This window comes from Cnephaeus nilssonii, assembly GCF_951640355.1.
Source record: "Cnephaeus nilssonii genome assembly, chromosome: 2".
NCBI classification, from domain to species: domain Eukaryota; kingdom Metazoa; phylum Chordata; class Mammalia; order Chiroptera; family Vespertilionidae; genus Cnephaeus; species Cnephaeus nilssonii.
Window position 1 is genome coordinate 12,776,824 of NC_137073.1, and position 27,817 is coordinate 12,804,640.

The 27,817-nt window shown below is 57.4% G+C and overlaps 3 protein-coding genes across 6 annotated transcripts in view; all 3 read right to left on the minus strand.

Annotated features, from left to right (window-relative positions):
* The window catches only part of AXIN1 (axin 1), a 90,081-nt gene extending 88,573 nt beyond the window's left edge, over positions 1 to 1,508 (minus strand). For both annotated transcript variants that reach the window (XM_079790626.1, XM_079790627.1), the window contains exon 1: positions 1,160 to 1,508. In XM_079790626.1, coding sequence (XP_079646752.1) covers positions 1,160 to 1,243 — 84 coding nt within the window. In that variant the 5' untranslated portion in view covers positions 1,244 to 1,508. The remainder of the gene's footprint in view (positions 1 to 1,159) is intronic.
* Positions 1,509 to 13,122: 11,614 nt separating this feature from the next.
* On the minus strand, positions 13,123 to 16,325 carry MRPL28 (mitochondrial ribosomal protein L28). 2 transcript variants are annotated; one of them, XM_079790847.1, is made up of 6 exons: positions 16,295 to 16,325; positions 15,843 to 16,140; positions 14,939 to 15,091; positions 14,460 to 14,594; positions 14,284 to 14,370; positions 13,123 to 13,563 (listed from the first exon to the last, which is right to left on the minus strand). In XM_079790847.1, exons 2-6 carry the CDS (start codon positions 16,128 to 16,130, stop codon positions 13,456 to 13,458), a joined length of 771 nt encoding a protein of 256 aa, XP_079646973.1. In that variant the 5' UTR covers positions 16,131 to 16,140; positions 16,295 to 16,325; the 3' UTR covers positions 13,123 to 13,455. The 2 variants fall into 2 exon arrangements, with proteins under 2 accessions (XP_079646973.1, XP_079646974.1); XM_079790848.1 differs by lacking the exon at positions 16,295 to 16,325 and adding an exon at positions 16,254 to 16,292.
* A 1,491-nt stretch (positions 16,326 to 17,816) lies between these two features.
* Positions 17,817 to 27,727, minus strand: PGAP6 (post-GPI attachment to proteins 6). Of its 2 annotated transcripts, none has more exons than XM_079790834.1 (13): positions 27,470 to 27,727; positions 24,236 to 24,296; positions 23,847 to 24,039; positions 23,474 to 23,601; positions 23,005 to 23,273; positions 22,591 to 22,910; positions 21,917 to 22,007; positions 21,712 to 21,835; positions 21,136 to 21,272; positions 20,371 to 20,549; positions 20,156 to 20,302; positions 18,918 to 19,034; positions 17,817 to 18,295 (listed from the first exon to the last, which is right to left on the minus strand). In XM_079790834.1, exons 1-13 carry the CDS (start codon positions 27,588 to 27,590, stop codon positions 17,999 to 18,001), a joined length of 2,184 nt encoding a protein of 727 aa, XP_079646960.1. In that variant the 5' UTR covers positions 27,591 to 27,727; the 3' UTR covers positions 17,817 to 17,998. The 2 variants fall into 2 exon arrangements, with proteins under 2 accessions (XP_079646960.1, XP_079646959.1); XM_079790833.1 differs by having other exon boundaries at positions 24,119 to 24,296.
* Between the last annotated feature and the right edge of the window lie 90 nt (positions 27,728 to 27,817).

Here is a 27,817-nt window from a genome sequence, read left to right on the forward strand (position 1 = left end):
GCCGTTTTGTTTTTTTACTTCAAAATAAGATATGTGCAGTGTGCATAGGAATTTGTTCATAGTGTTTTTTTAAACTATAGTCCGGCCCTCCAACGGTCTGAGGGACAATGAACTGGCCCCCTGTTTAAAAAGTTTGTGGACCCCTGCTTAAGACTCTTCCTGAAGACGCAGAGAACATAAGTGGGAGCAAAAAAGAGGCTGAGATGCATAATTAAGAACTCTATAAATCTGAGATGAACTGAGAAAAATCCCAAGAGAATTGATTTATTTTTCTCTACTGTCCTTAGTGCCGAACTAAGTTTCACTGCCCTGGCTGTACTGCTCTGGTTTCATAGAAGATGCATTCCAAAATATGGTGTGGAGGTAGAATCTAAGACTCTCAAGACAGAGTTTGGGTGCATCAACCTGAAAGAGTACAGCCACTCAGATCAGCAAAACAGCAGCCTAGACCCTGCCTAAGGCACCTCTGCCTCAGAGGGAGTGCTCTCCTTGGTTTCAGACTCACTCATTCCTACCTTTTGCTGGGGTTAGGGAAAAGAGACACTCCTCTGTCCAGCCTCTCTCCAGAATCCCTGCACACAATGTCTCACCCCAGCAGTTACTCTGCACGCTACCCCCACCCTGAAACATGCCTAAACCCACAGACCACAACACGCACCTGGCATCATCCAATCAAACACATCAGCTGCAGACCCCAGGCTCCTCCAGGAGGAATTCCCACCTCTTCTCGGAATCCTGGGTCTTCCTTACACCCTTCCACTCACCTAGAGCAGGAGTCTGCCCTTTCTGAACCAAACCCAGCACTCTTCCCCCCAGGGTTAACGTCCCTTGTCTTCTCTATCCCCTGCTGGCACCCCCTCTCTGACACACCTGCCCTCACAGCCTCAGACACACACACCTTCCTCCAACATCACCGCAGTCTGCACACCCTCCATGCACAGCCTAAGCACTCCAGCACACCGCCCCTCACACACTCCCGGCCCGCACAGCCTCCCCTCACACGCTCTCGACCCGCAAAACCTCCCCGCACTTGCTCCGGGCCCGCACCCGCCGAGCCCCTCTTCCGGGTCCCGCGCCCGGCCTGGCCTACGCGGCCTACAAAAGGCGGCCGCACTGGCCCGCGCCCCTCAGGAATGCGCGACCTACCCACACTACTCACCCGCGCGCGGCAGCGGCGGCGGCGGCGGGGCCCCGGGCCCGGCTCCCGAAGCGGCGCGGCACGGCGCGGCGCGGCGCGGCCCATGCGCTCAGTGGCGGCGCGGCGGGCGGGACGGGGCGGGGGCGCGGCCCGGGGCGGCCCCCATCGCAGCGGCGGCGCGGCGGCCCCGAGGCGGGCGCAGGCAGGCCGCGGTGGAGCCGCCGACGCCGGCCGCCCACTCTCACCGGCTTGCTCCGCGAGGACACGAGTCCGGCCCGACTCCGGCCGGTCCTGCGGCGGCAGCAGCGATCGTTTCCCCGAACGGGGAGCTCAAGCCCAGAGTGCCGAAGCCCAGGCCCGAGCGCCCCCGCCGGCGCCGCCCGGAAGTGCGGGGGCGGGGCCGGACTAGGGGCGGGGCCCCGAGATTAGGAAAGGCCGAGAGCGTGGGGCGGGAACCAGAGCGCGGAGCGGGGCAGAGAGCGTGGGGTGGAACCGAGAGCGTGGGGCGGGACAGAGACTTGGGGTGGGTCGAGAACGTGGGGGCAAGGCCAAGAACGTGAGGGCGGGACCAAGAGTGAGAACTGGGCCGAGAGCGCGGGACAGAGCCAGAGCGCAGGGATAAGGCGAAGAGAGTGGGGGAGGGTCTCCAAATGTGGGGGTGGAGCCTCGAACAAGGAGGCAGGGCCGGGTCACGTGCTTGAGGGCGAGAACGTGAGGGCGGGGCGGAGAAAGACGGAGCCGGAGCGATGGGCAGGGCTAAGATCGTGGAGGTGGAGCCTCGACCGAAGGGGCGGGGCCTGGGCGAATGGGTTGGCCCTGAGCTCTGAGGCGGGACCAAAAGCGTTCAGGCGGACCTGGGACGCGAGGCGGGGCCGGAATGGGTGGGCGTGGTTAAATGTACTGCTATGGGCGGGGCGGGGGCGAAGCTGCGACACTAGAAGGGGACCTGGAAGGGGGCAAAGTGGCGTGTGGAGACGCCCCCGCGAGGTTTCTTAAAGACTGTGGTCACCAGGAAGGCCTGGGCTGGTGCATCAAGCTAATGGCCGGTCCCGCAAGGTGCATGCCGGGTTGCAGCCCTTTTCTGCTGCCCACACGATGTCCACCAACCAGCCTAGGGTTATACCGAGGTTGGCACCCACAAGTCCTCGGGGCAAGCTCGTGCACCGGTGGGTGGGATAACTAGAGGGACTGGAGAACTTGGGGCTGGCTGGCCCTGGACAGGAAGACCCTCACAACTGTCCAGAGCACTGAAGGGAGCAGGTGCCCAGGAGTAGGGCACTTAGAGGTCAGAGCCAGGCTGACCGGGAGCTGAACCCCTGGTGATGTCCAGCCCGTGATTCTCCCTTCTTCATGCCCACTTCCCCCCAGCTGGCCAGGACGCTGAGGAGGTGGTCTGGGGCTCTGCCTTCCCTGAGTCCTCAGGCAATCTGGACTCAAAGCCAGGGCACACATAAGGTAGTATTAGGCATTAAATAAATGCTAGCTGTCACTTGATCAGGAGCCCCAACTTTCAAAGAGCTGTGGGCTGAGACTTGCTGAAGCCCCACCTTGGCTGGGACCACTTGCCTCAATTTCTTCCAGGCACCATCTAGGGTCCAAACAAGGGCTCCCCTTCCCATCACTGCCTGCGGGTCTCACTTGCCCAGGCCAGCCTGAGAACAGAGGCTTCTGGGTGTCCTGATCCCTGCACTCACCATCCCTCTCCCCACCGCTGTCACCATGGCAGCTTTTGCCTGACCTGCAAGCCCAGCTGCTGCCAAATCTGTGTTGCTTACCCACCACCACCATCCCCTCCCTGAGGGAAGGATGTTGGCACCCAGAATTTATTACTGCCCCTAAAGAATTGCTTCTTCCACCACCTATGGACTACCCAAGACCCTGTCCCCTGCAAAGCGCTGGGCTTAGCACGTGGAGAAATGTTACTGGCAGCCTCCAGGGGACAGCTATACTGCTATTGTACAGTCAAGGATGCTGCCACTCCAGCCACATTAAGGACCGGCTCACCTCTTCTTGTCCCAGGGTTCCCAAACACTTCATCCACTCATACCTTCTCCAGCAGCCTGCTCTCTGGTGCACACAGCCCTTCAGGGCCCTTTGGTAGTTTCTTCTCCACACCACATGCTCCTGGGAACATCTGGGCTCTTGCCTAGTTCATGATTCCACTAAGCTGTCCCCAGGTCACCTCTGATGTCAACGCATCTCCTGAACACTGCTCACCCTTATTGCCCACCATCATCTTATATATATCACCCAGGGAGCAGAAATCCCAGCTCAGGGCTGCCTGAGCCACCAGCCAACCTCCCACTCAGCTGCCCACCAGTGGTGTCTGCCTCTCCCAAGACTCAACACAGAACCTGGTGCCCAGGATTTTGTAGGAAAGGGGAGCAGTGAGTGATGGAGGCCACTGGAAGTATCCCCAGCCTGCTGAGGACCCAGGCCACCTTCAAGGGCCATCACCATGCCTAGGGGCTGGCTGGGCAGGGGCAGAGGTTGTGGAGAGGACAGCATATTTTAGGAGCTGTACGTCTGAACCCACATTGGCCCCACTAGAGTCCTGGCAGCAGGTGTCACTCTCACTTGCTAGGATGGCCTTAGGCCCCACAGTGCTGGGCACAGTAGGTGCCCCTGTATCCCCTCCTCTCTCCTGTTCAGCCTCAGAGGCTTAGAGGAGACAGAAAGGGTGGCCTTCATGGCATATTAGGGTCACTGTGGGGTGCAGGAGTCCTGGGTGGACTGGACAGACAGCAGCACATCCCACACAATGATCCTCCCTCTCCTAGACACGGGCCCCAACACTTGCCTTGGTTCTGAAGAGCAGCTGCGGCCAGGCCAGGCTCCTGGGGTTGTGCCCACATCCGTCCTCCTCCTGGCCCATGATGGCAGATGTCCCCAGGCCCTGGGACCAGAACAGGGCCCTTGGGCCTCCGGCTCCTCAGGGTCCCTGCCCTGCAGGGACAGGAAGGGCGTCAGAAAGCCTGGAGAAAATGCAACAGCACTCTACAGTGCGTTATGGCTGTGGTCATGGAGGGGAGATTATCCAAGCAGGGGGGGGGGAGTTGCGGGGGGAGACCAGAGGAGAAAGCTCCGGGAAGACTCTGAAGAGAGGGAGGCAGGGAGGGCAACACTAGGGGCCTGCAATAAAGCAGAGATGACCTGGCAGGGAGATTGCATCAGCCACCTAAAGCTGAAACCAGATACAGCTACAGAAATCTCAGTTCTGAACAGGTCAACTCCGAGATCAAGCACCCCCTTTTCATTACAAAGGTCCTTTCAAATGAACTCCCCATCCCTGGGTGCAGGAGTTTGCCACTAGAGGCTTTTGATTTGATTACCTGTAGATGACATTTGTTCAGGCTCTCCAGGAACTAAACAAAAACCTTAGGAGCAGAAATGAAATTCTTTTCTTCAATTTAGACATAAAAGGAACACTTTGAAATAAAATGGTCTTTGAAGACTTACATGTGTTCATGCACTTGGCTGAGGAAGACAATTTATAAAAGAGATCCCAGATGCACCAAGGAGGTATGTTGAGGCATGGCAGGGGGCGGAGGGTGTGTGTGTGTGTGTGTGTGTGTGTGTGTGTGTGTGTGCAAGGCCCAATGCAGGATGGTGAAAACCAGCAGCAGGAGACTAGCCTCAGAGATGGGATACTGTGCAGATCCCATCATCCTCCTGGGAGGACAGGACAAGGAGGAAGTGTACTGATTCCAACTTCTATAGGGAGATGGGGGCCTCAGACTGAGCCCCTTTCAGGCGGTCCATTCCTGGACCCTCAGCCCAGACCACAGGTGTGGGAGGTGGGAGTGGACAAGCAGGGAGGGGGAGGGAGGCGTTGGCTCATCCAGTTCTGAGGAGAGAGGAGTGGACTTCCCTTTGGAGCACAGCTTCAGCAATACTGGCCAGCCGCCTTCCCAACCAAAAACTTAGCCCTGGCCTCTATCTCTCCTCCTTGTGTCCTTTTCCCATCAGTTCTGAACTTGGGAAGGGATCAGGTATTGTTTTGAGCTTCCACCCTAAGCCAACCAAGCACGTGGAACCATTGCACATCGCAAGATATAACACCAAGAAGAAAAGCTAGGAGACTGCACACACAGGTTGCCTGTATTTGTGAATAAAGAACATGGACATATAAAGGGAAGAAGACTAATGAACTGCCCCAGGGCAATAATACCAGGTTATAGCTGCAGAGCAGAATTAGGAGTGGGTTCCATTCTGTGTTCAGGAAGTTCTACATGATATCACTATTATGATCACATGAAGACTACAAAGCTCTGCAGCAGGTGTTAACCTTTTAGTAGTCGGAGCAAGACCAACAGGGGTGAGGACTCTGGGGGTAGGACAGAACTGACCCATTGGGCAGGAAGGGTGGGGGACTATCCTATGACTGCTGCAGTCACCTCAATTTGGGCCCCAGGACCAATGAGAAGGTGCCATCTCGAGCTTCCTGGGGTGACCTATGGGAACTCCAGGCTGGGGTCACCCCTGGGCAACCCCATATCAGGCAGTCCCTTACCTGTTCTCGTATTTGACTCCTCTCACCCTCCATATCTGTGGGGCAGGTATATTGTCCAGACATTTTGCATCCCTCTTGCTGTTTGGATTTCTCTCACCTACCCTTCAGATGATATTGCCTGAGGCAGATGCCCCAGGAGTGGTCCTGGCCTCAATGCCAAGCTGGAGAATTATAGGGATAGCAACAGGGCTTTGCCTCAAACAAACTGGCTTTAATGTCAGCTCAGTGTCCACCACTGCATGCATGATACCTGGCATGACTGTCCCCTTCTAACCCAGATGCTATATGTCATCCTGCCCCGATGGTTCCTGCTCATCCTATGTCCCTTGCATGGACAATTCACCATTAGACATGACACAGTCCCCACCTCCCTGCTGGCCCCAAGGCCAACAGAAAAGCAGTGGCATGGCAGAAGGTATGTGAGCCCCAAGGGTAGCACACTCTATCCCAGGCTGCCCTCTACCTACTCCCCAACTCAGGTCTCATCCTCAGTGTCCTGAGAGGGGTCCTGTCACTCCAGGATGAGGGACACAGCAGAGACACCTTCCTGCACAGGCTTTCTGGAGGAATCTGACCCCAGGGATGTGTCCACGGGTCCAGGAGATAGTCAAGTAGGCTTAGGGCTAGAGGGTGACTGTTGAAGGTTCAGGCTCCCTGCCAGCTACAGGGGCCTGGGAAAGAGGAGGGGAGAGTCGCTTGCCTACCACCAACCCAGTACCACCCCAATTTGGGAGCCTCAGGGACATCAATGGTATGGCCAGAGCTGGCCGAGCTCCTGACTCTCTGGAGACACAGTCTGCCTGTGTCTTGGGCTAGCGGGTGGCTCTGGGCCAGGTAGGTACTTCTTTGAGCCAGAATATCCTCCTCAACAAAGTGAGAGTCCTGGCCCAGCCCCAATGGCCTCAGAGGTCCCTGTGCGACTCTCTGTGAATGGGCCTGGGCCATGGGATGGAGCCCATGGCTGGCTGTGGCCCCAGATCTTGTGTCTCAGACACATCACAAGCAGAAGGAAGAGCTGCTAGACGCCCTCAACCTCAGCGCCAATTTCCTAGGAAAGGTGTTGTCCCAGTGAAAGGGTCTTGTGCCTGAGGGGCCTTGGCCAGACTTCTGGAAGCAGCAGATGAAGTCTCACCTTCCCGAGTGGACTTGGGCCACTTCCCCTTCTGGTCTTGGGCATGCCTTCCCTCCGGCTGCACTGATCCTCACACCAGGGGGACTTCCCCCTTTGTCATCACTGTTCCCTCACCTGGAATGCCCTTCCCCATCCTGACCACTTCATCCCCAAAGGCTTCTCCCGGTGCTGGGAGCTCTCACGATCCTTTGCAGTTTATTTTCCCCACTTGATGCATCTCACTCAGTCCCCCCCTCCCCCAAGCCTGCAGTTCCAGGGACCAGGGGCAATTTCTTGAGCTGGTAGCTGGGTGACTTGGTGATGGAAGACAGGCCAGCTGCCCTCACCACAGCACACGCCCTTCAGGTCAGCCGGCACACACCCCTGACCCCTCTACTGCCCATCCTGGACTTTGCTGTCCTGCTATGTCTCTCTCTGCTGCCTAGGAGCCCTGCGTGGCCACTGCCAAGTTATAAGTATGTGATTATGCATGCTGGGGTTCCCCAGGCCCCTTTGTTGCTGTGGAATCTGTCCTGGCAAACAAAAGTGCACTGGATTAGCCACAGTGGATTAAAAGATTTGCTTCTTAGAGTTTAACTAATAACCTAACAATCGTGCCGACAGAGGCTTTGAACCTCTGGACACGCTTGCCAGGCCATGTGGGAGCTCTTGGCCTCTGTGAACAGTGGGGTGGCAGTTGGGGTCATAAGAGGCAGCCACCACCCGCCCTCACACCCAGCTGTGTGTGTGTCTGGGCCTGTGCTCTTGGCTCTGCCAGGCCCATCTGGGCTGAACTTGGGGACGGACCAGACTCCAAGAGAAAGTGGAGGCCCAGGTGGAGGGAACAAGGCCCAACCAGGACCCCCTTCTAGAGGGCTGGCTGCATGAGGCCAGGTGTAGGTGGTATAGACCAGGCCTTGCCTACACCCAGCCTGGCCCCCCTGGGCGTGTCCACATGTCCACACAGCACCAAGGACACAGCAACATGGCCGTGATGAGCAGGTGACATTCCAGGCTTCACCATGCCATGGCACACGGCCCCCCTGCATTCGCCCCATGATGCACGTTCCTACACACACACACACACACACACACACACACACACACACACACATAAACACAAAAGCATGTCCCTCTTTGATCTCCAAAGGACACTCCATTTACAAGCTCTTAATCGCAGCTGTCTTTTCGGGGCCCGTCCTCTGAAGTCCCGAGTAATGGGATTTGGCTCCTCTGATCCATCTTGAGCTGGCCGCTCGCCATTTATAGGTGGACATTTTTTCCCTTTTTTTGCACTTTTTTAATTTTTTTTTTTTCTCGAAAAATTGTCCCTTAAACCTCACATGGCTTGTCGCCTAGTCCTGGGAATGGTGGCTGAGAGAGGGGCAGGCAGCCTTTATGCCAAGGGCCTGGCCAGTTGGGGGTCTTTGATGCCGCTTCCATGTGAAATCTAATGTGAAAGACCATGAGAGCGATTTTCGGAACCATAGTACGGTGGATTCATTCTGCCTCGTGCTGTTTCCTTTGTCTCTCTTCCCATGACCCTTCCTTGGGACATTTGGGGAGAAGGCCTCAGAGAGAGGGTGCGGTTATGCGTGTACGTGCATGTGAGGGTGCAGAGGGCAGGGTCGGCTGAGGGCAGGGCCTCGGCCATAAGAACAAAGGGCAGCAGGGAGCATGTCCACCTGTCCGCCTGCCCATCCATCCGTCAGTCCATCCACCCGCCCAGCTTACCTCACCTGCCTGGCTCTGTGTGCTTGCTCGCGCCCCACCATCCTGCGGTCCGCCATGATGGGCTTGGCTGTCCGTCTGAGCACTTTCAGCCACTCCAGGAAGCGAGTCCCTGCTCTTGGCCACTGTGTGGCTGGGAGGAAGAAGCGTGACTCTAGGCTGCAGCTCGGGCTCCCACCGCCGATTGGCTGAGGCAGGGACCAGATGACGGCCTCAGAACCCTATGGTAGCCATGGCAACCAGCCCCTTTAGATACCGCCACCCCCAAGCCACTCCTGACAGCTGAGGGAGCAGGCAGCGCCTCTGATGGGTCCACGCCAGGGTCCCCTCAGAGGGTCAGATCAGGCATGGCTGGATGGTGGCTGTTCCCGCACTAGCTGTTAAGTGCTTTCATGTGTGTGTGTGTTTTTCATGAATGTCCAGTGCAAAGGGACCCTGTCCCTCTCGGGACATGTCCCAGGCTGCTCCATACCCTGTCTGACCCCTCAGTGGAGGCAGAAACAGTGTCCTTACAGCCCCTGCTAAGAGGAGGACTTCAGGTTAGGCTTGCCCCAGGGGCTGAAGGCCAGGCCCAGTCTCATGAGAAAATAATGGGTGAGAGCAACAGGAGGAAGAGGAGAAGGAACTGCCCAACCCTAGGTGGACAGAGCCAAGCTTTTGATCCACCTCAAACCCCAAAGGGCCTGCCAGCCCTATCTCTGACTGCCAACCTTTCCTGTGTACTCTGATTAATCCGTTGAACACACAATTACACAGTCCCCTCTCAGCCTTCAAAGGCCCTGGCATAGCTCTGCTGCCCACAGATCTTATGCCTTCACCTGTAGGACTCTGGGACTTGGGCCACACTAAGTAGACACTCTCCAACCCTGCAGAAATTGGCCACACACCTGTGACCTTGCACCTGCTTTTCCCTTAACCTGCACCCCCAGGCCCTTTGGTGAAGCCTTCCCAGATGTCTCAAGACTAGGACTTCTCAGAAAGGACACGACACAGCATCACTCCTGGGTGCTGCAGAGCAGAGAGCAATTCATACCTCATCTCTGTGACAGCCCCTGGCCTGTCCAAATGTTCCTGGGATGAGCACCACCTGGTCAAGGTCCCCAAGAAGGCCACCTGAAAGCCCAGCCCATACCTGCTGAACACAAGGTTGAGTAAGGAACAGCTGCAGGGCTGCCAGGAGTAGGCGTAAGCCTCAAGCCCCCGTGAAGAGGCCAGGACTAAGGCCGGTCTCTGGGGCCCAAGAGGCTGCTGAGGCCACTCCCAAGGCCAGAAGACCCAGGAGCTAGGGGGAGCCTAGAACACAGATCAACACGGGTCCTGAAGGAAGGGGCTCAGGGAAGGCCAGGCTGGATCCAGAGCCACAGAGCAAAGAGGCTGCTCAGGTAGCCCCCTGAACTTGCTTACACTTCACACTGCCTCCACCCTAAGCTACCTGGTCGCATGACTGAGCTCCCGACTTTAAGGGCCTCCCCTGCAGGATAGGATGCCATCAGCAGATAGCACTTATCCAGGGGTAAAGCCTGGGTCACCTGATGGTGATAAAGGGCCCTGGACCTGCAGCTCCAACTTGGGGGTCAGAATGAGCTGGGAAGGGCTCTGGTTTGCCGTGACAGAATGCAGGACAGCACAGGGCTGGGGCTAAGGGGGTTCATCTGGCATAGGGCTCCATCTTGGGGGCAGTTGGTGGAGGAGGGATTTGAAGGGAGTCTGGAGCCGGCAGAAGGTTCAAAGGGGTGGCAATGGATATTGAGAACGAAGTTCAAACACAGGCTCAGGGAATGGCAGATGGTGCACAAGGGTGGGCCTCACAATGGCTCCTCTGAGCTCCCAGCACCCTGATAGGACCCAGGGCAGGGACAAAGGTACCCAGGCCTCACCTGCTCTCTCCACATACACCACCATGCAGCCATTGTCCACTAGAGCAGGACTCGAGCGACACCCTCAGGATGAAGAGAGGTACAGAGCCCTAGACTGGGCTGCACCCTTCCTGGGGCTTGAGACAGTGGACATAACATGGTCTTGATGGCCACTCTACTGCCCCAGTCCCAAGGGACCCCTCCCCAGTCCATAGCCAGTGATGGTCTGCCCTGTGTCCACAGCCCAACCATGGCCCTTGACACTGAAGCTGACTGGTTGGGCTCTGTTGTCCTGTAAACACATGGGACACATGGGGATCAAGAGGGCTCCTAGACAGCTGAGGGTCTGACCCAGGCCAGCACAGGGTAAGTCTGGCTTCTGCAGGTTTGACCTTGGTCAGTACAACTGACCCAATTCAGGGGCTTGAGGTGCTGCAGGACCTCATGGAGAGGGAATTGGAGGCTCTCAGAAAGACACACAACAGAGATGACCAGGGCCTGGAGGAATATATGGGGGCAGGGACATGTGGCTAGATGGGCTCCAATGGCTCAGCTCCTGATTCCATATGACATGTGAGCATATATAGTCCATGTGCCCCCTCCCCACCTCCACCTCCTGAAAGTGTGATGGATCGTCTGCCAGTGGCCTGTCCCAGAGCTGGGTTATTGTTTTATTTGTGGTGGGGGGGTGACTCTGTCAATCACTGAGGGCTTCTTAACCTTTGCTGAGTCAAGGGTATTTGTGAGAATTTGAGGAAATAAATGGATGCTGCCTCCCTCCAGGAGAGAGCTCATGTTTCAGATTCAGGGCCAAGGCCACACTCAGACTGCCACCTCAGTCTAGCCTCTGTTACAGAGAAAGGAGTGACCTGCCAAAGCCATGCCGAGCTCCTCCCACTGGCCAGCAGCACCAGAAGCCAGGGGAGCAGAGCCAGCCAGGACTCGGGACACTCTCCCTTGGTCCACCAGTGCTGACAGGGAAACAGATGCCCAAGTTCACCCCACCCTGTGCCAGCCCCAGGTCCCTTGGTGATCGCAAGAATCTGACACAGGAGCCCCCTTACCTGTGGCCTTCATTGAGGTGGAAAACAGGTTAGTGAGGGGTGACTGAGAACCAAGGTCAATGAACTGGGAACATTAGGGGTACATACCACTGTGGGGACCCAGGTGACAGGCTGAGGGGCTGGAAAGGGATCAGTTTGATTCAGTTCAGGGCTGATGTGAACTGTGATGTGGACATGAACATGGGGAGGACTGGCCCATCCAGAAACAGCCAATCTGGCTGAAGTCAGAGGCTGTAGTTCAGACCACTGGGCTTGGTCATGCTGGTCCACCAGAGCTGGGGCAGGGGCAGACTGGGAATTGTCAGCTTTTGGTAAAATTTTTTATTTAAAACTGTTGCCCAGCCGGCATGGTTCAGTGGTTGAGTGTTAACCTATGAACCAGGAGGTCACGGTTCAATTCCTGGTCAGGGCACATGCCTGGGTTGCAGGCTTAATCCACAGTAGGGGATGTGCAGGAAGCAGTCGATCAATGATTCTCTCATCATTGATGTTTCTCTCTCTCTCTCTCCCCTTCTCCCTTCCTCTCTGAAATCCATTAAAAATACGTATTTAAAAACAAAAACAAAAAACTGTTGCACTGGCCGGTTTGGCTCAGTGGATATAAGGGTCTGTGGACTAAAGGGCCCCAGGTTTGATTCTAGTCAAGGGTCCACGTGCCTGGATTACAGGCTTGATCCCCAGTAGGGGGTATGCAGGAGGCAGCTGATCAATGATACTCTCTCATTGATGTTTCTATCTCTCTCTTCCTCTCCCTTCCTTTTATTGATTTTAAATCAATAAAAATATTTTTTTAAAAAACTGTTCATCAAGTAGGAACATTACATGAGAGATCACGGGTGTATGGGAAGGATGAGGAAGTGTGTGGGACTAGGACAGTGTACCCAGCTATGGACAGAGATCTTGGAGACATGCCCCCCAGGCAGGTCCTGACTCTTGATGACCTCATGAGCCGTGAAATCTCCAGGGCTCTCCTGCAGCTGTACCCACTGACCAGCCATACCTACTGGCCAACTGCATGCTCTCTCTGGCCTCCGTCACCAGGAACACAACCCGGGTGTTGTCACTTGCACATCACCTTTCAGGGGAGCCCAGTATCCCTCAGCCAGTTGTCAGGACCAAGTCAGGGGAACCCCTCCTTGTGCTCCTAGGGACCTTAATGGGTCTCAATGCTGAACTTCCAGGTAAGGGTCAGGGAAGAGGGCCAAGTCACCCCAAAATCTCAGAGCAGGAAAGGCCTCAGGGTGACTGGCCCAAAATCAAGTGTGGGTTTGCAGGTCCAGGTGGCTGTGCTGAGAGAGCTCCTGTGAGAGCCTCTCCCCGCGAGACACTGCCACCTACAATGCCCTCTGAGGGCCCCCGCATCCCTGAGCTGATGGGAGGTGCTCACCACACCAAAGGGCATGCCAGCATGGACACTGGTCACTCCCAGAGCCAGGCCACGGCCTCCTTGCCTCTGCTCTGGAAAACATTCCAAAACAGGCAGGATGTGCAATGCAGAGAGGCAAGCACCATCCTGCCCTATTACAGAACACCTTCAGTTTCTCAGGATTCTCTCCCAGAGGAAAGAAAAACACCAAAACAAATCTTAGTCCCACAGCTGGGGACCACTGCCCCTCTCAGCCATGTCCAGGGTCTCTGGGCAGGGGGGTAATGGGGTCAAGGAATATGCAGGAGAGCTCCAATCCTCTAAGCAAAGCAGCACACACATGGCCCAGCTCAAGATTTTACTCGTGCTGACCCCGAAATGTGGTGAACCTTCCTCAACCGGGCCTCCGCTGCAGGCGGAAAAGAGAAGTCAGAGGTAGCAAGAAGGCTCCAGGCCGCTAGGGATCCTGAGACCAGAGGCCCATTGGGGCCTCCACAGTCCACCCCACCCAGAAGCTTCACAGCCAGCACACACAAGAACGGTTCAGCCACTGCCCACAAGTGGCTCTTCCACCGCCCCAGACCATGTCTACGGTGCCAAAAGGTGGAGGAGTGGGCTGGCGGGGGGACAAGGGACACTGAGCCTGGCTATCAAGCGTGGGTCAATCACTATGTGGTCACTTCCCGCTGGCTCTCTTCTGCATCACCGCCGGCTCAGACAGTGCCTGTTGCTGAAGCCGCTCAATTAGCTCTTCCACGTAGACCTTGAACAGAGGGACGGGATCCTACAGGGGCAAGACGGGGTCACAGTGAGGCACTTTTGGGAGAACAGAAATCCAGCTGCCTTTGGCCAAACACCAAGAAGAACTAGGAATGAGAGGACTAGGCCTCTCAGGCTTGGCCACAGGGTCAAGTGAGGCCCCTCAGCTTGTCACTCCTCAGCCCCCAGTCCAGAGGATAGTGTCCTGTCCATGAGACAGAGATAGCCTTCCCTTGGGGATGCAGGAATCAGGCGCCTGCCTCTGGTTTCCCTGCTTGGGGCTTAATGGAAACGGCTAAAACTAAACAGAGGGAACAGAGGCAGCCAGCTGCTTTGCCATGGGTGGGGGCTCTCTGTCCCGGCGGCTACCACAGGCTCCACACCCTCCAAAGGGACAGACACAAAAGGTCTCAACTGGGAAGACCCTGAGGGGTGCTAAGTGGCTAAGCAAACCAACAGTGTAAGATTCCAGCTCTTATCACCGAGAGACTTTCTGTCCCTGAACCTATGAAGTGGGCCAGGGGGAGCAGGAGAGGGTCAGAACCATGAGGGGAGGGAATGTGCCATGTGGAATCCACAGGACTGTGGCTCCGGCTGGGGAGCTGGGCAGAAGCAGCTCTTTCCCAAGCCCACATGGTGTGGGCAGCCCCTCATTCAAGGCAGTGCATTTCCTCCCTCCCCACCTGTCTGCTTGGCCGCTATGCCACCCAAGAGGGTAGAGCCGCTGGCACTCACACATGCTCACCTTCTCCTCCAGAAGCCTTTGCTTCTCCACAGCTTCATCCAGTGTCAGGCCGACCCACTCGGCCTCCTCCTCTGGGATGACAAACTCCTGGGCAGGCAGACAAGGAGCATGTGGTGAGGCCAGGTGGTCAGTCACTGGGGCCCATGAGGAGCAGAAGTCCAGGCCCAAACCCTCACCTTATACTTGTCATAGATGGCTGCCCTCCTCTCAGGGTCGTCTGGGTGCAGCTGGGGGTCCCGTCGGGCAAGCCGCAACAGCATCCCTCGCTTCAGGTCCATCCCAAACTTGGAGCACAGGTCCTCCTTCGGGGTCTGACAGGAAGCTATGAATGGGGCCAGGTGCCGCTGCCAGGATCCCACCCACCCGGATACTCCCTAGCAGCTGGCAGACCCTAGGCCAGAAGAGAGGAAGGAAGAGCCAAAAACAGGAAAAGAGGAGGCTGTGTCCACTTGGGCCCTGGAGAGCAAGCAACAGAGCCGCCCACAGCAACAAACTTTCCTGCGGGCAGAAAGCCCCCACGGGGGCTGCTCCAAAAGGGGCATGGTCCCAATTCACATCTCATTGGTGACCCTCCACTCCAGAGACCAGCATGCCCCAGTGGTTGCTGTGACCTGGCCTTCCCTCTCTGACTGACCATCAGACAGAACCCTCTTGCCTTCAGGATGTAGAAGTCAAACCCATAGGCCTCATCGATGAGGTCCAGGGTGCGCATAGTCACAGTCACAGGGAACTTCTTGTCCAGGATCTCACTATAGAGCTCGCGCTGAAACAGCTGTGGCTTCCACACCTTCTTTACCCTCTTCGAGAGCTGAGAAAGCAAGAGTCTTCATCAGTATCGCTGCACCTCCCAACAAAGCAGAGACTCAGAACACAGACCTGGTTGCCCATTCAGAAGTCAGCTTCTACCCAGCCAATTTGGCTCCCCAGACTTTGCCAAGGTTGCTGGTGTGTGTTCCAGACACACTACACACACAATCATAACTCCACGTTTCACGAGTTATCACATTCCACACCGGGGACCAAGAAGGCAAAGGGAGCCGCCAGCCTGGGAGGCCTCCCTGAGGGCTCTGCTAGCAATCCCTCCAGGTTTACCACCAGAGGCAGCATGTCTCCCAACGGACTTGGGAGACATGCCCTCAGGTGAGTGTCTCAGTCTTCCAAAATGCGATGAGGAGGTGGTTATGTCAGGAGAAGTGTCAGAGGCAAACTATGGTGATTCAAGCTGACAGGTGACTGCAGACCCTCACCCCTCACCACACAGGCCTCCCCATCCTTACACCTGATCTGTGCCACAACCGCAGGGCCTCTGCACTTGCTGTTCCTGATCATGGATTACCCCGTGTCAGGATATCCAGTTGGTTTTACAAAGAGCTGTGTCCCCTAGAACTGCGCCTTTTCACTCTAGCATGCTCCTTTGAGGGAGCTGTCTCACCAGACTGTAAGCCCTCCTGGGACTGGTCGGTCTCCCTTTTGCTCTCCAGATACCTCGGAGCCCAGCACGGTGTCCAGAGCAGCAAAACCCCGGGGAAGTCCCCCTGAAGCTTGCCCTGCTCACCCACCTTGTCGTTGTTGACATATCTGTGGCCCAGGATCCAGCCCTCGCCGCCCCAGAGCCCCAGCTGGGACTCGCGCGGGTAGTGAATGGGAATGGGCACGTCCTCCACGCGCTCCCGCTGCCCATTTTTGGGGTTAATCTTGAACTTGGCCCCGTGTGGCCTGTAGTGCACGGGAGTGGGCGTCCGCGTCTCCTCCAGTGAGCGAAGGTAGTGCTGGGGCAGGCGGGAGTAGATGCCCTCCCTCAGCTGTAACCGCTTCCATAGAAAGACAGGGAACTTGTGCAAGGGCATCGCGGCCAGCCTGGCGGGAGGCAGAAGACCGCCATCACGACGCAGCCCGGCTAAACCCCGGACTCTAGCGCAGCCCCTACCCCAGCCCCGGCCTCAAACCCCCGAGCTAACCCGGCTCCCGACCTCCACTCTCAGCGAGGGACAACCCGCAGGAACCCCAGTACCTCTCCGAGCTCCGCGCCCCGCCGGAACCGGAAGTTGTGCTGCGGCCACGTGATCTCCACCCGCCACTGGCTGGCCGCAAAGCCCGTCACTCTATCGCTATCCCGCCCCCTTTTCCGCCTTTAGGGACCGTGAAAAAAGCCCCGCGAAGCCTGAGGCAGCGCTAGGCACCGTCCAGAAAGGCCGGTTTTTGGCGAGCAGCAGCCTAGGGGACAGGCCTTGTCATCCCGGGCCTACCTGCTTTTCTCCGAGGAGAGAAAAAAAAAAAAAAGTAAAAACTCTTGCCTTGAAATATAACTGTAGCCCCGGCGGGGCGGCTCAGTTGGCTGGAGCGCCATTTCATACACCAAAGGGTTGCGGGTTCGATCCTCAGTCAGGACCCGTAGGAGAGACAACGGATCTCGTTGCTCTCTCTCCCTTCCTCTCTAAACATATCCTTGCGTGAGGATTTTAAAAGTATATATAACTGTAGAATATTAAATTAACCAATCACAGTGAAATCAGAGCTGAAAATATATTAGTCTTAAATAGTTTTACCCCCAAAAACACCATATATAAATGTTTCCCCTTTATAAGCCTAGCGAATGCTCTGTTGGCCACATGCAGAGTGACTGGAAGTGGAGGAGACCTCTAGTGAGGCTACACCCTGGACAAGACCCGGAAGGAATCCCCAAGTGCTCTGAGCCTGGCCTCAGTGACAGCGGCTCCCATGGCCCTGTTCCACATCCCTCATACAGCAGCCCCCTGTGCTCTTGCCTGGGGAAGGGGCAGGGAACTGCTCCTTGGGGCGATGATCGCCCCTTACCTTGCTTCCCCCACAGAAGAGGGAGAAAGGCTGGGCCCGGTCTCTCTAGCAGCCCCTTAACCAAACACCACGTGCTTGGGCCAGTGCAGGGAGGCAGCCGTCACCTCCACTCCTGACAACAAATTAAGAGGATGCTCACCAGACAAGGGCCCAGGGGAAGAGTGGGGACACAGAGTTGGAGCAGAGTATACCCTACATTGCTGGCACCCACAGAGCAGCTCGGCAGCCCCCTCCCCAGGAAGCTCTTCTCAGGGGCCTGCAGCTTCAAAGCTGAGAACCAAAGGGAGGGGGAGAGGAGGGCATTATAGCCAGAAGCCAGCCTCTCCCAGGCCACCACTCATGGCAGCTGAACCCTATGTCCCCCAGTGCCAATTAGCTCTCTGGTGGCCATGGTCACCTCTCCCCAGGGCAACTGCATCAGCAGGAGGTATCCCCATACCCAAGATAAACTGGCATTCAGAGGCACAGCTCCAAGCCTCAGCGTGTTGGGGGCCGGTGGGAGGTGGGCTCAAGCCTCCTCTGCCTCCCTGGGTCTCACAGCACAGCCTCACAGAACAGGGAGATGAGAGAATCGTTCTCCACATCTCCAATTGTCCACAGGGCCGGCAGAACACAGAGCCTGCCTCCAAACGGCACCTGTGGTCTCCAGGCAACCAGGCCCTGGCCCCAGGGGCTATTGCAGATACCAGCTGGGACCTGCAGAGGATGGGGTCAGCTGGCAGCCCGGAAGCGCTAGGGAATCGGGGGGGTGTGGTCCTCTCCTCGGCAGGAGGAAGCAAATGGGTGAGCAGGGCCATTTTATTCAGTTGGAAATCTATCTGGACAGGGTCCCTCTCCCTTGGTCCTGCCCCTGGCTGGAGAGGCTGTCATCAAAGCTGTGCATGTCCCTGAGTTGGCTGCATCATGTCACCGTGTACAGCTCTTCCTGGTGGTTCTTACAGATCTGATAGTGGCAGGTGAGCTTCTGTGAGCAGGCCCAGGGCTCAGTGTGCTTGTCACGTGGTGGCAGCAGGAACGCCGTGCTTCCTGCCAGCAACATGTGCCAGATGCTGTGGGTATAGTAATAGTTGTCACTGGTCATCATGGAGGCATAGATGGAAATGGCCACAGTGGCCATGGAGATGCCAGGCAGGAGATAGAAGACCCAGCGCTGCCAGGAGGTAGGGTAGCAGTGGCGCCGGTGCCCACAGCGGTACACCTGGAGAGAACCATCACGAGAGCATTGGCACAGGGGCTGCAGCTGTACCTCCCAGGGGCCCACCCATGGGTAGCAGGACCATGGATGTGCAATACTCGGAAGGGGCTCAAGGGCACAGAGACCTGCCGGGTCCTCAGGACTGGGCCTCAGCATGAAGCCACACAAGGCCTTGAGTGCCAGTGCCCAGGCCTCAGCAAAGGTGGAGGACTTGCCCTAGCCGGTATGGCTCAGTAGATAGAGTGTTGGCCTGCAGACTGAAGGTTCCCGGGTTTGATTCTGGTCAAGGGCACGGGCTCAGTTGCAGGCTCGATCCCTGGCCCTGGTCGGGGCATGTGGGGGAGGCAACCAATTGATGTCTCTCTCACATTGGCGTTTCTCTCTGTCTCTCCCTCTCCCTTCTACTCTGTCAGTAAAAATCAATGGAAAAATATCCTCAGGTGAGGATTAACAACAACAACAACAAAATATATATATATATATATGGAGGACTCAGACTCAGGACCAGGAACATTGCCAGAATCAGTGACCAGGCTCTCTTCTTCCAAAGCAGGGGGTCTGTGGGGGAGACAACACTCTCTTATTCTAGTTACCAGGATACGGGATCTGGGCAAGAGCTCCTTACCCACATGCTGACCATGATCACGAAGGCAAAGAGACAAGGCCCCATCATGTTCCAGGCGCCCCTGCGGTCCAGCTGTAAGGACATGGCGAACACCAGCGTGCCCAGGAGAAGCAGAACCTGAGCAAGGCACAGAGACGACCACAAGGTCACAGGAACCCTAGGCCAGGGGTCCTCAAACTTTTTAAACAGCGGGCCAGTTCACTGTCCCTCAGACCGTTGGAGGGCCGGACTATAGTTTAAAAAAAACTATGAACAAATTCCTATGCACACTGCACATATCTTATTTTGAAGTAAAAAAAACAAAACGGCAAAAACACCCGCATGTGGCCCGCGGGCCGTAGTTTGAGGACGCCTGCCCTAGGCCAACGTTGTCCGTGATGGCACAAGGTCCAGCAGGAGCATGTGGCCTGGGCATGCTGGTCATCCTGTTATTGGCCCACTGCCCCCCAACACCTCTGCCCGCACCCTTGGAGCTGCTGGCACACTGTTCTGCTCCACTGTCAGGGAGGGAGGCACCTCTCCTCTAGATACTGATTCATCCTGAGGCACAACTTAGCCGGGCAAGGCACCGGGTCACATGTCTCCATCAGCCACGCCCGGCTGTGGCAGAAAAAGCTCCAAAGTGTTCTCAGCACCGGAGACTCCAGGAGCACATCCGGGGCTTCTCAGGGAGGTCTGGCCTGGGTTGGGGCTCTAGGCATCCCTTTAAATAGAGCCTTGAGAGAGAAACAGGCTAGACAGGTCCTTGCCTAACCCTATCTTCCACCTTCCTTTCCTGGAATCCTCCAAGCAGCCAGCACTGTCCCTTCCAGCTGCCAGAGGCTTCTTCCAGAGGGAGACTGGACATTACAAAAGATGGGCCGAAACCGGTTTGGCTCAGTGGATAGAGCATCGGCCTGCGGACTCAAAGGTCCCGGGTTCGATTCCGGTCAAAGGCATGTACCTTGGTTGCGGGCACGTACCTAGGTTTTGGGCACATCCCCAGTAGGGGGTGCGCAAGAGGCAGCTGATCGATGTTTCTCTCTCATCGATGTTTCTAACTCTCTATCCCTCTCTCTTCCTCTCTGTAAAAAATCAATAAAATATATTAAAAAAAAAAAAAAAAAAGATGGGAGGTTTCTAATGGCAGCAGCTGATCTTTTCCTCTGCATGCAAGGGCCTCTTTCTGATCTCTTCCTCAGCATGCAAGGGCCTCTGCTCCCTCAGAACCCAGACCCGGGTGTCAGGAGGTCACTCACATATTTCAGGGCTGCCTTCAGCCGTGCCATGCAGAGGATGGTGACCCAGATGGACACTCCAGAGCCCAGGAAGTCGCAGTACTGCAGGGTGTCATAGTTGAGGATGCACAGCACGGCCTCCCCCGGCTGGTCGCAGGCATGATAGAACTGCAGGGCAGGGCGGTGAGCGGAGGCCCAGACCTCCCCACCATCCCCAAGGGAGCAGGCAAGCCTACCGTGGAGAAAAACATGGTGTAGGCGTAGACGGAGGCCTCCACCAGGAGGCAGCGGTACACAGAGAGGGCGATGGGAGCCAGGAACATGAGGTTGCTGAGGGTGAGTAGGAGCACCGCCATCCTCTGCTGGGCTACAGTCTGGGCTGTGCTGTTGTCCGTGCAGCTCCACCCACGCCAGCCTGTGGGCAGGGCAATGCTGAGCGGGCTGAGGGTGGGCAACTGAGGCCAGGCTAATGGGGGGAGGCACTTCTGAACCTCAGAGCCCACCCTCACCCACAGCCCTGCAAAGAAGTCCCTTTCTCACCTAGGAGCAGGCTAGGACAGGTATAGGTAGTGGGGCACGTGTGGGTAAGTATAGGCTGGTGTGGGCAGGGGCAGACAGCTATGAGGCAGGCATGGGCAGGTGTAAAGAGGTGTAAGACAGGTATAGGAATGTGTGGGGCAGGTATGGGACAGGTGTGGGATATGTGTGGGACACGTGTGGGCAGGTATGGAGCAGATGTAGGCAGGTGTGAGTCAGGTATGGGACATGTCTGTGGGCGGTGTGGGCAGAGGAGGCCAAGGTCAGAGGCAGTACCATCTCTGGGGGTGCCTTTCTGTGCTTGCATGGGGGAGGTATGTGGCAGGAGTGGGGAGAAGGCATTTGCTCTTGTTCTGTGAGAGTGCTCTCCAGCCTTGGCAGAGAGGGATGGGCTCCTAGAGGAAGGCACAGGGCTGAGAAGTCAACGATAGTATTGTCTGGAGGCATCCAGGCCTGGCCCTCACCTGCCTTGCAGCTACACCCCGCATACAGGTAGCCATGTCTGCGTAGCAGGAGGCACTGGCCGTAAGGTCCACAGTCATTCAAGCAGGGCACCAAAGACAAGGTAGTCTCCACGAGGACTGAGGACTTCTCACACTCCCTGCGAGAAAGGGGCCATAGGAAAGCTGGCTGCCGAGGTCTGCTGGCCAGTCTCTGCCAGGGCTCCAGTCAAGCTTTGGGACACATGAGCCCAGAATTGAGGCCCCCAAGCCCTGAGCCCTGGAAGACAGCAGCTGTGAGACCCACAGAAGCCAAGATGGCCCTTCCCCTTCGCACCACACTGCATCCCAGTTTGTCTAGGGCTGTGCTGAACCAGTCCCCTCAGGAGACTGACTCCCAGGGCTGCCCGAGGAGGGGTGGCCATGTGGAGAAGGAAAGAACTTTGTACCTCCCAGAAGGCAACTTATCCTGTGCGGCTTATAGGAAGCTGGGTCACTTTCAGACTCAGATGCAGGCAGCCCAGTCATGGTCCTGAATGCAATGATTCCCCCTCCTGGAAGCTGTGGGTGGCCCCCACCCTAGCCCTCAAGTTTACTTACTCAGGACTCTGAAGGCACACGAGCTGCAGGGAGAGGTACCAGTTGTCCGTCTCTGGGTAGGGAATGATAAGGTTGGCCTTGCGAGACAAGGTGCTCAAAGACAGGGGATACCCCTGGAAGAAGGCTGCAGAGGGGGCAGGAAGGCCTGGTAAGAGGTGGCTGGAGAGGCTGGCGGGGTCACTTAGCCAGATGCTCCTGCCCATACCTGTGGTGCAGTTGAGCGAAGTGTTGAAGCTGAGGAAGGGTGAGGCAGCGTTCACGCAGACCTTTACCAAGGTGTTGTTGGAAATCACACTCTGAAAGGGGCGGCCGTGCAGTGTCAATCCTAAGTCTGATGCTGGGTGCTCTTTGTGGCTCCCACTGCCCACCCAGGACCCTCCCCTGTAGGCCAGGCAACACCCAGCCCCTGATCCTACCCACAGTCCCATTTCTAGTGGCACAGCCCTCAAACCGCTGACAGGGACCTATAAAACAGGCCTCTCAACCCTGGCTGGTGTGGCTCGGTTGGTTAGAGCTTTGTCCTGTGAACCGAAGGATTGCGGGTTCAATTTCCGATCATGGCATGTACTGGAGGCAACCAATTGATGTTTCTCTCTCACTTCTATGTATCTCTCTCTCTCCCTCTCCTTCCCTCTCTCTCTAGAGTCAGTGAAAAACACATCCTCAGATGAGGATTTAAAAAACAAACAAACAAACAAGCCTCCCTTTCTGCAAGTGGTGCTCCTATTCTGGTCCAATGCCTATTGGGGTCATTCTGTTACCTGAAAGGCCACCCCAACCCAGTGTCAATGGTAAAGTCAGTGCAGGAAGGCTGAGAGCAGCATCATTCATCCTGGGAGCATCTGAGCCCTGAGCTGAACTGGGCCATGAGGTGCTTACCTTGTTGGCCCACAGGGAGATGGTGAGGGAGCCCCCACTGTCCATGCCCGTGTTAAGGTGCAGCCGCATCACCGAAGGCATGTCCGACTGCACCAGCACTGAGACCCTGTCTAGGGGCCTGAAGTGCACAGACACCACGTCCACGTCTTCCCGCATGACCTGGTAGCTCAGAAGGCAGAAGGGGCCACCACCCACAGTGCTGCTCCTGCCAAGGTCCTGGTAGCCAGGGCTTGCGGGCAGCAGACCACTGGAAGTGTTGCGGCTCTGGTTTGGACTGTTCTGCAGGAGATGTTGGAAGTTTATGATCCAAGGCCTGCAGACTGACAGGAGGACAAGGCGCTCAGCTGGAAAAAGGGCTGGGGATCGAAGGCAGGGGGCAGAACCACGCCCAGCCGGCCTCCCCATGCAGCCCACCTGTGAGAGAAGCTACAGTGCTGAAAGCCACCAATGCGTGAGGCCCTGCCAGACTCTTGGCTGTCACTTGCAACCACCGGTCCCAGGGTGGCGAGGGCAACAGCAGGCGGCAGGGCTGGGTGGGGTCAGTGCAGGTGAGCACCTTCTGGAAGTTGCTGGGCAGGGTAAGTGAGCCCACGGTGAGGCGCACGGGGCAGCCTCGGCTCCTGTTGGACACACAGCCCTGCAGCTCCAGCCGCAGCTCCTGGGTGAACTCGGGGACGAAGATTCTGCAGCCAAGGGGGATGGCCTCGCTCAGGCTTTGTGACTTCCAATGACCTCCCCTCACTGGTCACACTCAGGGTGGTTGCCCCACTTCCCAGTATGACCTCAAGACCCAGAACCCAACCTTTCTCACCCACAGCGAGGAAGTGGTAACACCCACCCCATCAAACCCGGAGGCTGGGCCTCCCCCAAGGCCCTCACTTACTTGAGGTAGCTGGGGTGGGAGAGGAGGGTCTGTGGAAAGGGTGTGTTGGGCTCCAGGATGGAGACCTCGACTACCCGCACAACCAGCATGTCAGGCTGGAAGATGTAGGCACAGGTGGGAATAAAGCCCTAGGAAGAGAAGGAGAGGCGGGGGAGGGAATTTCGTAGGCATGGGATGGGGCAGGAGCAGAGAGCCCAGACCAGGTTGGGCGGGGAGGGCAGGACCAGAGAACCTAGCTGGGGATGGCTGGTGGGGAGGCAGGGCTACAGCACAACCTTGACAAGGTCTGCCCCGAGGAGGTAAATAACAGGGACCAGCCATTCCGGCACGGATGTGTCCTGCCCCTCTATCTCTGGCGAGCAGACCCCCTCACCTTCACCTCAATCTTCTGGGATGAGGGGGGCAGGTGGGCAGCCACAAACCAGTCCCCAGGTGCTGGGTGGGAGATGTTGATGGAAGCGTTGCTCTGCAGCATCTTGATGAAGAAGGAGGGCTGCACGGAGGTGTTGGCAGGGAAGCTGGTACCCAGTGGGTTGATGACAGGAGGGGCACCATATCGGAAGTACCTGGAGGTGGGGATAGCAGGGCAGGCGTCAGATGGCGGCCCTGGGCCAGGCTCGGGCAGGCGGGCAGGCAGGCACCTACACGGTGATTTCCACCTTTGCACACGTGGAGTCACCACCCTGGGACACCTGCAGCAGCCAGCGCAGCAGCACGGTGTCCGGGGGCACACGGAAGCGGAAGAGTCTGGCGCTGCCGTACCAGCTGTAGAAGGACAGCTTCTGCGGGGACTGCGAGAACTGCTCCGACACCAGCCTGCTGTCTGCGGGAAGAAAGCTCTGTCAGCCAGACCGGGTGCCCCAGGGCGCCCCCACCTCCATGTGCGGGGCAAACAGAGAATTCAGAGGCCCTTCTCCCCCGGCATGGCCCCAGAGAGAAAGGATGAGGGAAGCCATGGTGGGCTGGTCTAGAGCCCTTGGGATGCCTGGCACTCCAACGTTCACCTTGGCAAAGGTTATTGTCCCTCCCTCTCCAGCCCCTGGAAGGTGCCTCTGGCAACTGATCCCACTTGACAAGTGAGAGAGTTCAGGCCCGTGATGATTTGGGACACAGCCTGAGTCCCCGCACCCAGAGAGGTGGCAAGCAGAGACCCTGGGGTGGAGGCGACCCCAGGCTGGAAGCCTAGCCAGCCGTGGGGACCAGAGGACAGCTGGCCCCCATTCTGCCCAGGGCTTTACCTGGGGCTCCCCACACCCCAATCCCTGCAGTGACTCTCCGTCCCTCCACTTCTGTGGCATCAGCCCCCTGCTCCCCTCCCTGCTCACTTCCTGTCATACCAACATTTCCTGGAGCAGCTCTGAGGAGCTTCTGAGACTCAGCACAAACGCCTAAGCCCCATCTAGGTTAGGCCCCCTCCTGGAGTGTCCACTGACTAGGGCACAACCTCCATGAGAGCATATGTCTGGGTCCTACAGTGTAATCACCTGCCCCATGAGTGAGTGAGGGTGCCCACCCAGGACCTTCCCTATTGGGACTCCCACAGAACAGGCATGCTCTGCACTCCCATAGGTGGATTACCAGGCCTGGGATCAAGTCAACTCTCTACGATGGATGGCAGGGATCCTGAACCCAGTACCAGCTTAGGCCTTGTGCCCCCTCCCTGCCCCCCCCTGCCCCCCCCCCCCCCCGTGACCTTGGGTATCCAACCCTTTCTCTGGGTCCCAGTTTCCTCACTCACGATTTGGTCCAGGTGAATAGCACCTCCCCTTGGGTGTCCCTCCCTCCAAGGTTAATGGATGTTCAAGTGCTTCTGAAAGAAATACCCTGTGGACACAGCAGAGGGCAGCCTCACTCTCCTCCAGGCTGGGGGTGCCGCCCTCTACCCTGCTAGGAGTTGCTGGCTCACACAACCCCAGCAGCAGGCCCTGGGCCCCCAGTGTGAGTCAGGTGAGCAGGTAAGGGAGCCAGGAGAGCAGCTGGCTCTCCTGCCAGCCTCCTGACCTTCCAATGGAGGAACCTTGAGAAAATATAACAGCCTACTTTCAAAGACAGTCTGAGCTCCAGAGGAGCCCAACATGGGGGGCTAGGCAGAGGTAGGCTCCACACAGGACACCCTCCAGGCTTTCTGGGTGTCTGCTGGCCACCAGGTCCCACCTGGTGAGTAGCTAGGAGCCACTCAACTAGCACAAACTTTTCTCCTGAAGCTCCTGCAGCCCCTAGGATGATATGACAAGGGCCAAAGGCTGGGAGGTGAGACAGGATAGCTCCCCACCCCCACCTCAGGACCATGGGGCCTTAGAGGAACAGTCAGCCAGTGGGACTAGCCTCTGGATGGGGTCCCAAAGGGGAGGTCACACTGCACTGCACAGCCCCCTGACCTGAGAGAGGCAAGTCCTTCTGGCCCCGCCAGCCCTGGAGCACCAGCTTGAGGACAGCTGGAACCCAGCTGGTAGCTGTGACGTTTCAGCAGATGCACAAGAGATCAGAGATGTGCTCAAGGTCACCCTAAGATGCAGTGGTCCCCACTCCCAGGGCTACAGAGCCCCTCCAGGATACCCCCTAATCTCTGTAGCCCCATCTCCCTGCCCAAGATGCTCACACTGTTATCTTGGTAAACATACCAAGCCATTAACACATCAGTCTGAGCCTAATGTGGAAGTCACATTTCTGATAACAGGGAGTAAGGGCTGTTTGTACCCCTGCCCTGCCCCATAGCCCCCTCCAAAGACACAGGGTTGTGGGGAGAACAAAGAACGTTCCTGAGCCTGACCTGGGAACTTGAGTGAGGGCACCCTCCAAACCAGGACCCCTGCAGACCCATAGTTCCCAGAAGCCAGCGCTACATTGCTGTCTGCCCCTCGAGCAGGCCCGGGAGGTGAGGGGCTGCCCCAGGTTTCCATCTCCATAAACTGTCCACCAGTGACCCCTCACCCCACTCCACCCCCCAGGATGGAGAAAATAAGGGTGGCAGTATCTAATGGAGCAACTTAAACAGGAGTCATCTCTGAGAAACCGCCTTTCATTTCAAGCTCAGAAACCAAAGGCACAGTCTTCAAAGAAACAGGAGCTTGGAGGAGCAAGATTTCAGAAAAGGAGGAGGGGCTGGGAGCACCAAAATCAAGGTGAATTAGTCCCAGGCTGTGCTGGATATGGCTGCCTAACTGCCCAGGGAGGGAGGGCATCTGGGCCTTTGCAAAGCAGCCCTGCCAGCCTGGCCTCATGGCCCCATAGGAGTCCCAGGCCATGGGAGTCAGGGGAGCTTACTCAACACCCCCAAGCCCCAGGCAGAACCCCATGGGCAGCACCTCCTGTCTAGGCACCATCTTGAATCCCTGAAGACTGGGGCCTCTCAAGAATGCGGAAATGCAAATGGAGGGAAGCAAGTTCACCAACGCCAGTGAAGTACCCATTTCCTCCAAATCACCTTCGCCCACCAAACTCCTCAGGGCCACCTCCCTCCAAGAAGCAAGGCAGCTGTTGAAAGACTGCACTAGGGTTGGTGGTCACTGTGGGAAGGGTGGAAACATGACACCCACCTGGGCCCCTACTCCAGGATCCATGCAACTTTCTCTTAACTCTGCCCCTTTCCAGACCAGATGCCCCCCCTCCCCCAATCACACTGCTTAACCCTTCTTTTCAGCGGCCTCTCAGCTGGAGCCTGAGCTGAGTCCCCCTGGACCCCTCGACCCCACCACGTCCCAGCGTTAGAAGGAGGAAGAGAGAGGGAGGACGCGCTCCAAGGGGTCCGTTAGGCCGAACCCGACCCTGGGGACAGAGGAGGGGTCGAGCGCGTCCTTTACACCCCGATCGCTCGAACACGGAAGAGACTGACCTACGCCCCCAACCCGGGGTGGGGACCTGGGCACTGAGTCCGCGCTAAGGTGAGTGCAAAAAGGCCCCCAGGTGAGTCACAATCCCGGCCCCGCCCCCCGCCGCTCCGCCACCCCAACCCAAGCCCGTGCCGGCAGGTTGGCACCCACCGTCCCACTCTCTCACCACTCTTACTGATGTCGCCGGTGGCGGCAGGAGAGGGCCGAGCGAGCAGCAGCAGCAACAGCGGCCCCGCTACTGCCACCGCCACCGCAGCTCCCCGGGTCCCGATCCCAGCCCAGCCCATGGCTTTGCGCACGGCCCGGCACTACCCGGACCGCGTCCTTGGCCACCTGCTCCCGCCGCCGCCCGGGCAGCCACCGCCGCCACTACGGACCCTGCCGCCGCTGCCCCGGGCTCCCATCGTCCCGGCCGGTCCCAGACACCGGCGCCCGGGGCACTTCCGCCTCCGAGGCCCCGCCCCGCCAGGAGCCGACTGGAGAGGAACGCGGAGCTAGGGCCGCAGGGCGCGGC

Bases quoted from the DNA above. Each gene is read 5' to 3' on its own strand.
- MRPL28 (XM_079790847.1), bottom strand. From the start codon at position 16,130: ATGCCCTTGCACAAGTTCCCTGTCTTTCTATGGAAGCGGTTACAGCTG. The intron at 14,595-14,938 runs GCAAGAGGGTTC...GCTTCCTGTCAG, and splicing joins TTGACTTCTACATCCTGAAG to ACCCCGAAGGAGGACCTGTG. The intron at 13,564-14,283 runs GTGAGCATGTGT...TTGCCCCTGTAG, and splicing joins AAAGGCTTCTGGAGGAGAAG to GATCCCGTCCCTCTGTTCAA.
- PGAP6 (XM_079790833.1), bottom strand. From the start codon at position 27,590: ATGGGCTGGGCTGGGATCGGGACCCGGGGAGCTGCGGTGGCGGTGGCA. The intron at 24,040-24,118 runs GTAGGTGCCTGC...CCCCACCTCCAG, and splicing joins GCAAAGGTGGAAATCACCGT to GTACTTCCGATATGGTGCCC. The intron at 21,273-21,711 runs GTAAGTAAACTT...CCTTTCTCGCAG, and splicing joins GTGTGCCTTCAGAGTCCTGA to GGAGTGTGAGAAGTCCTCAG.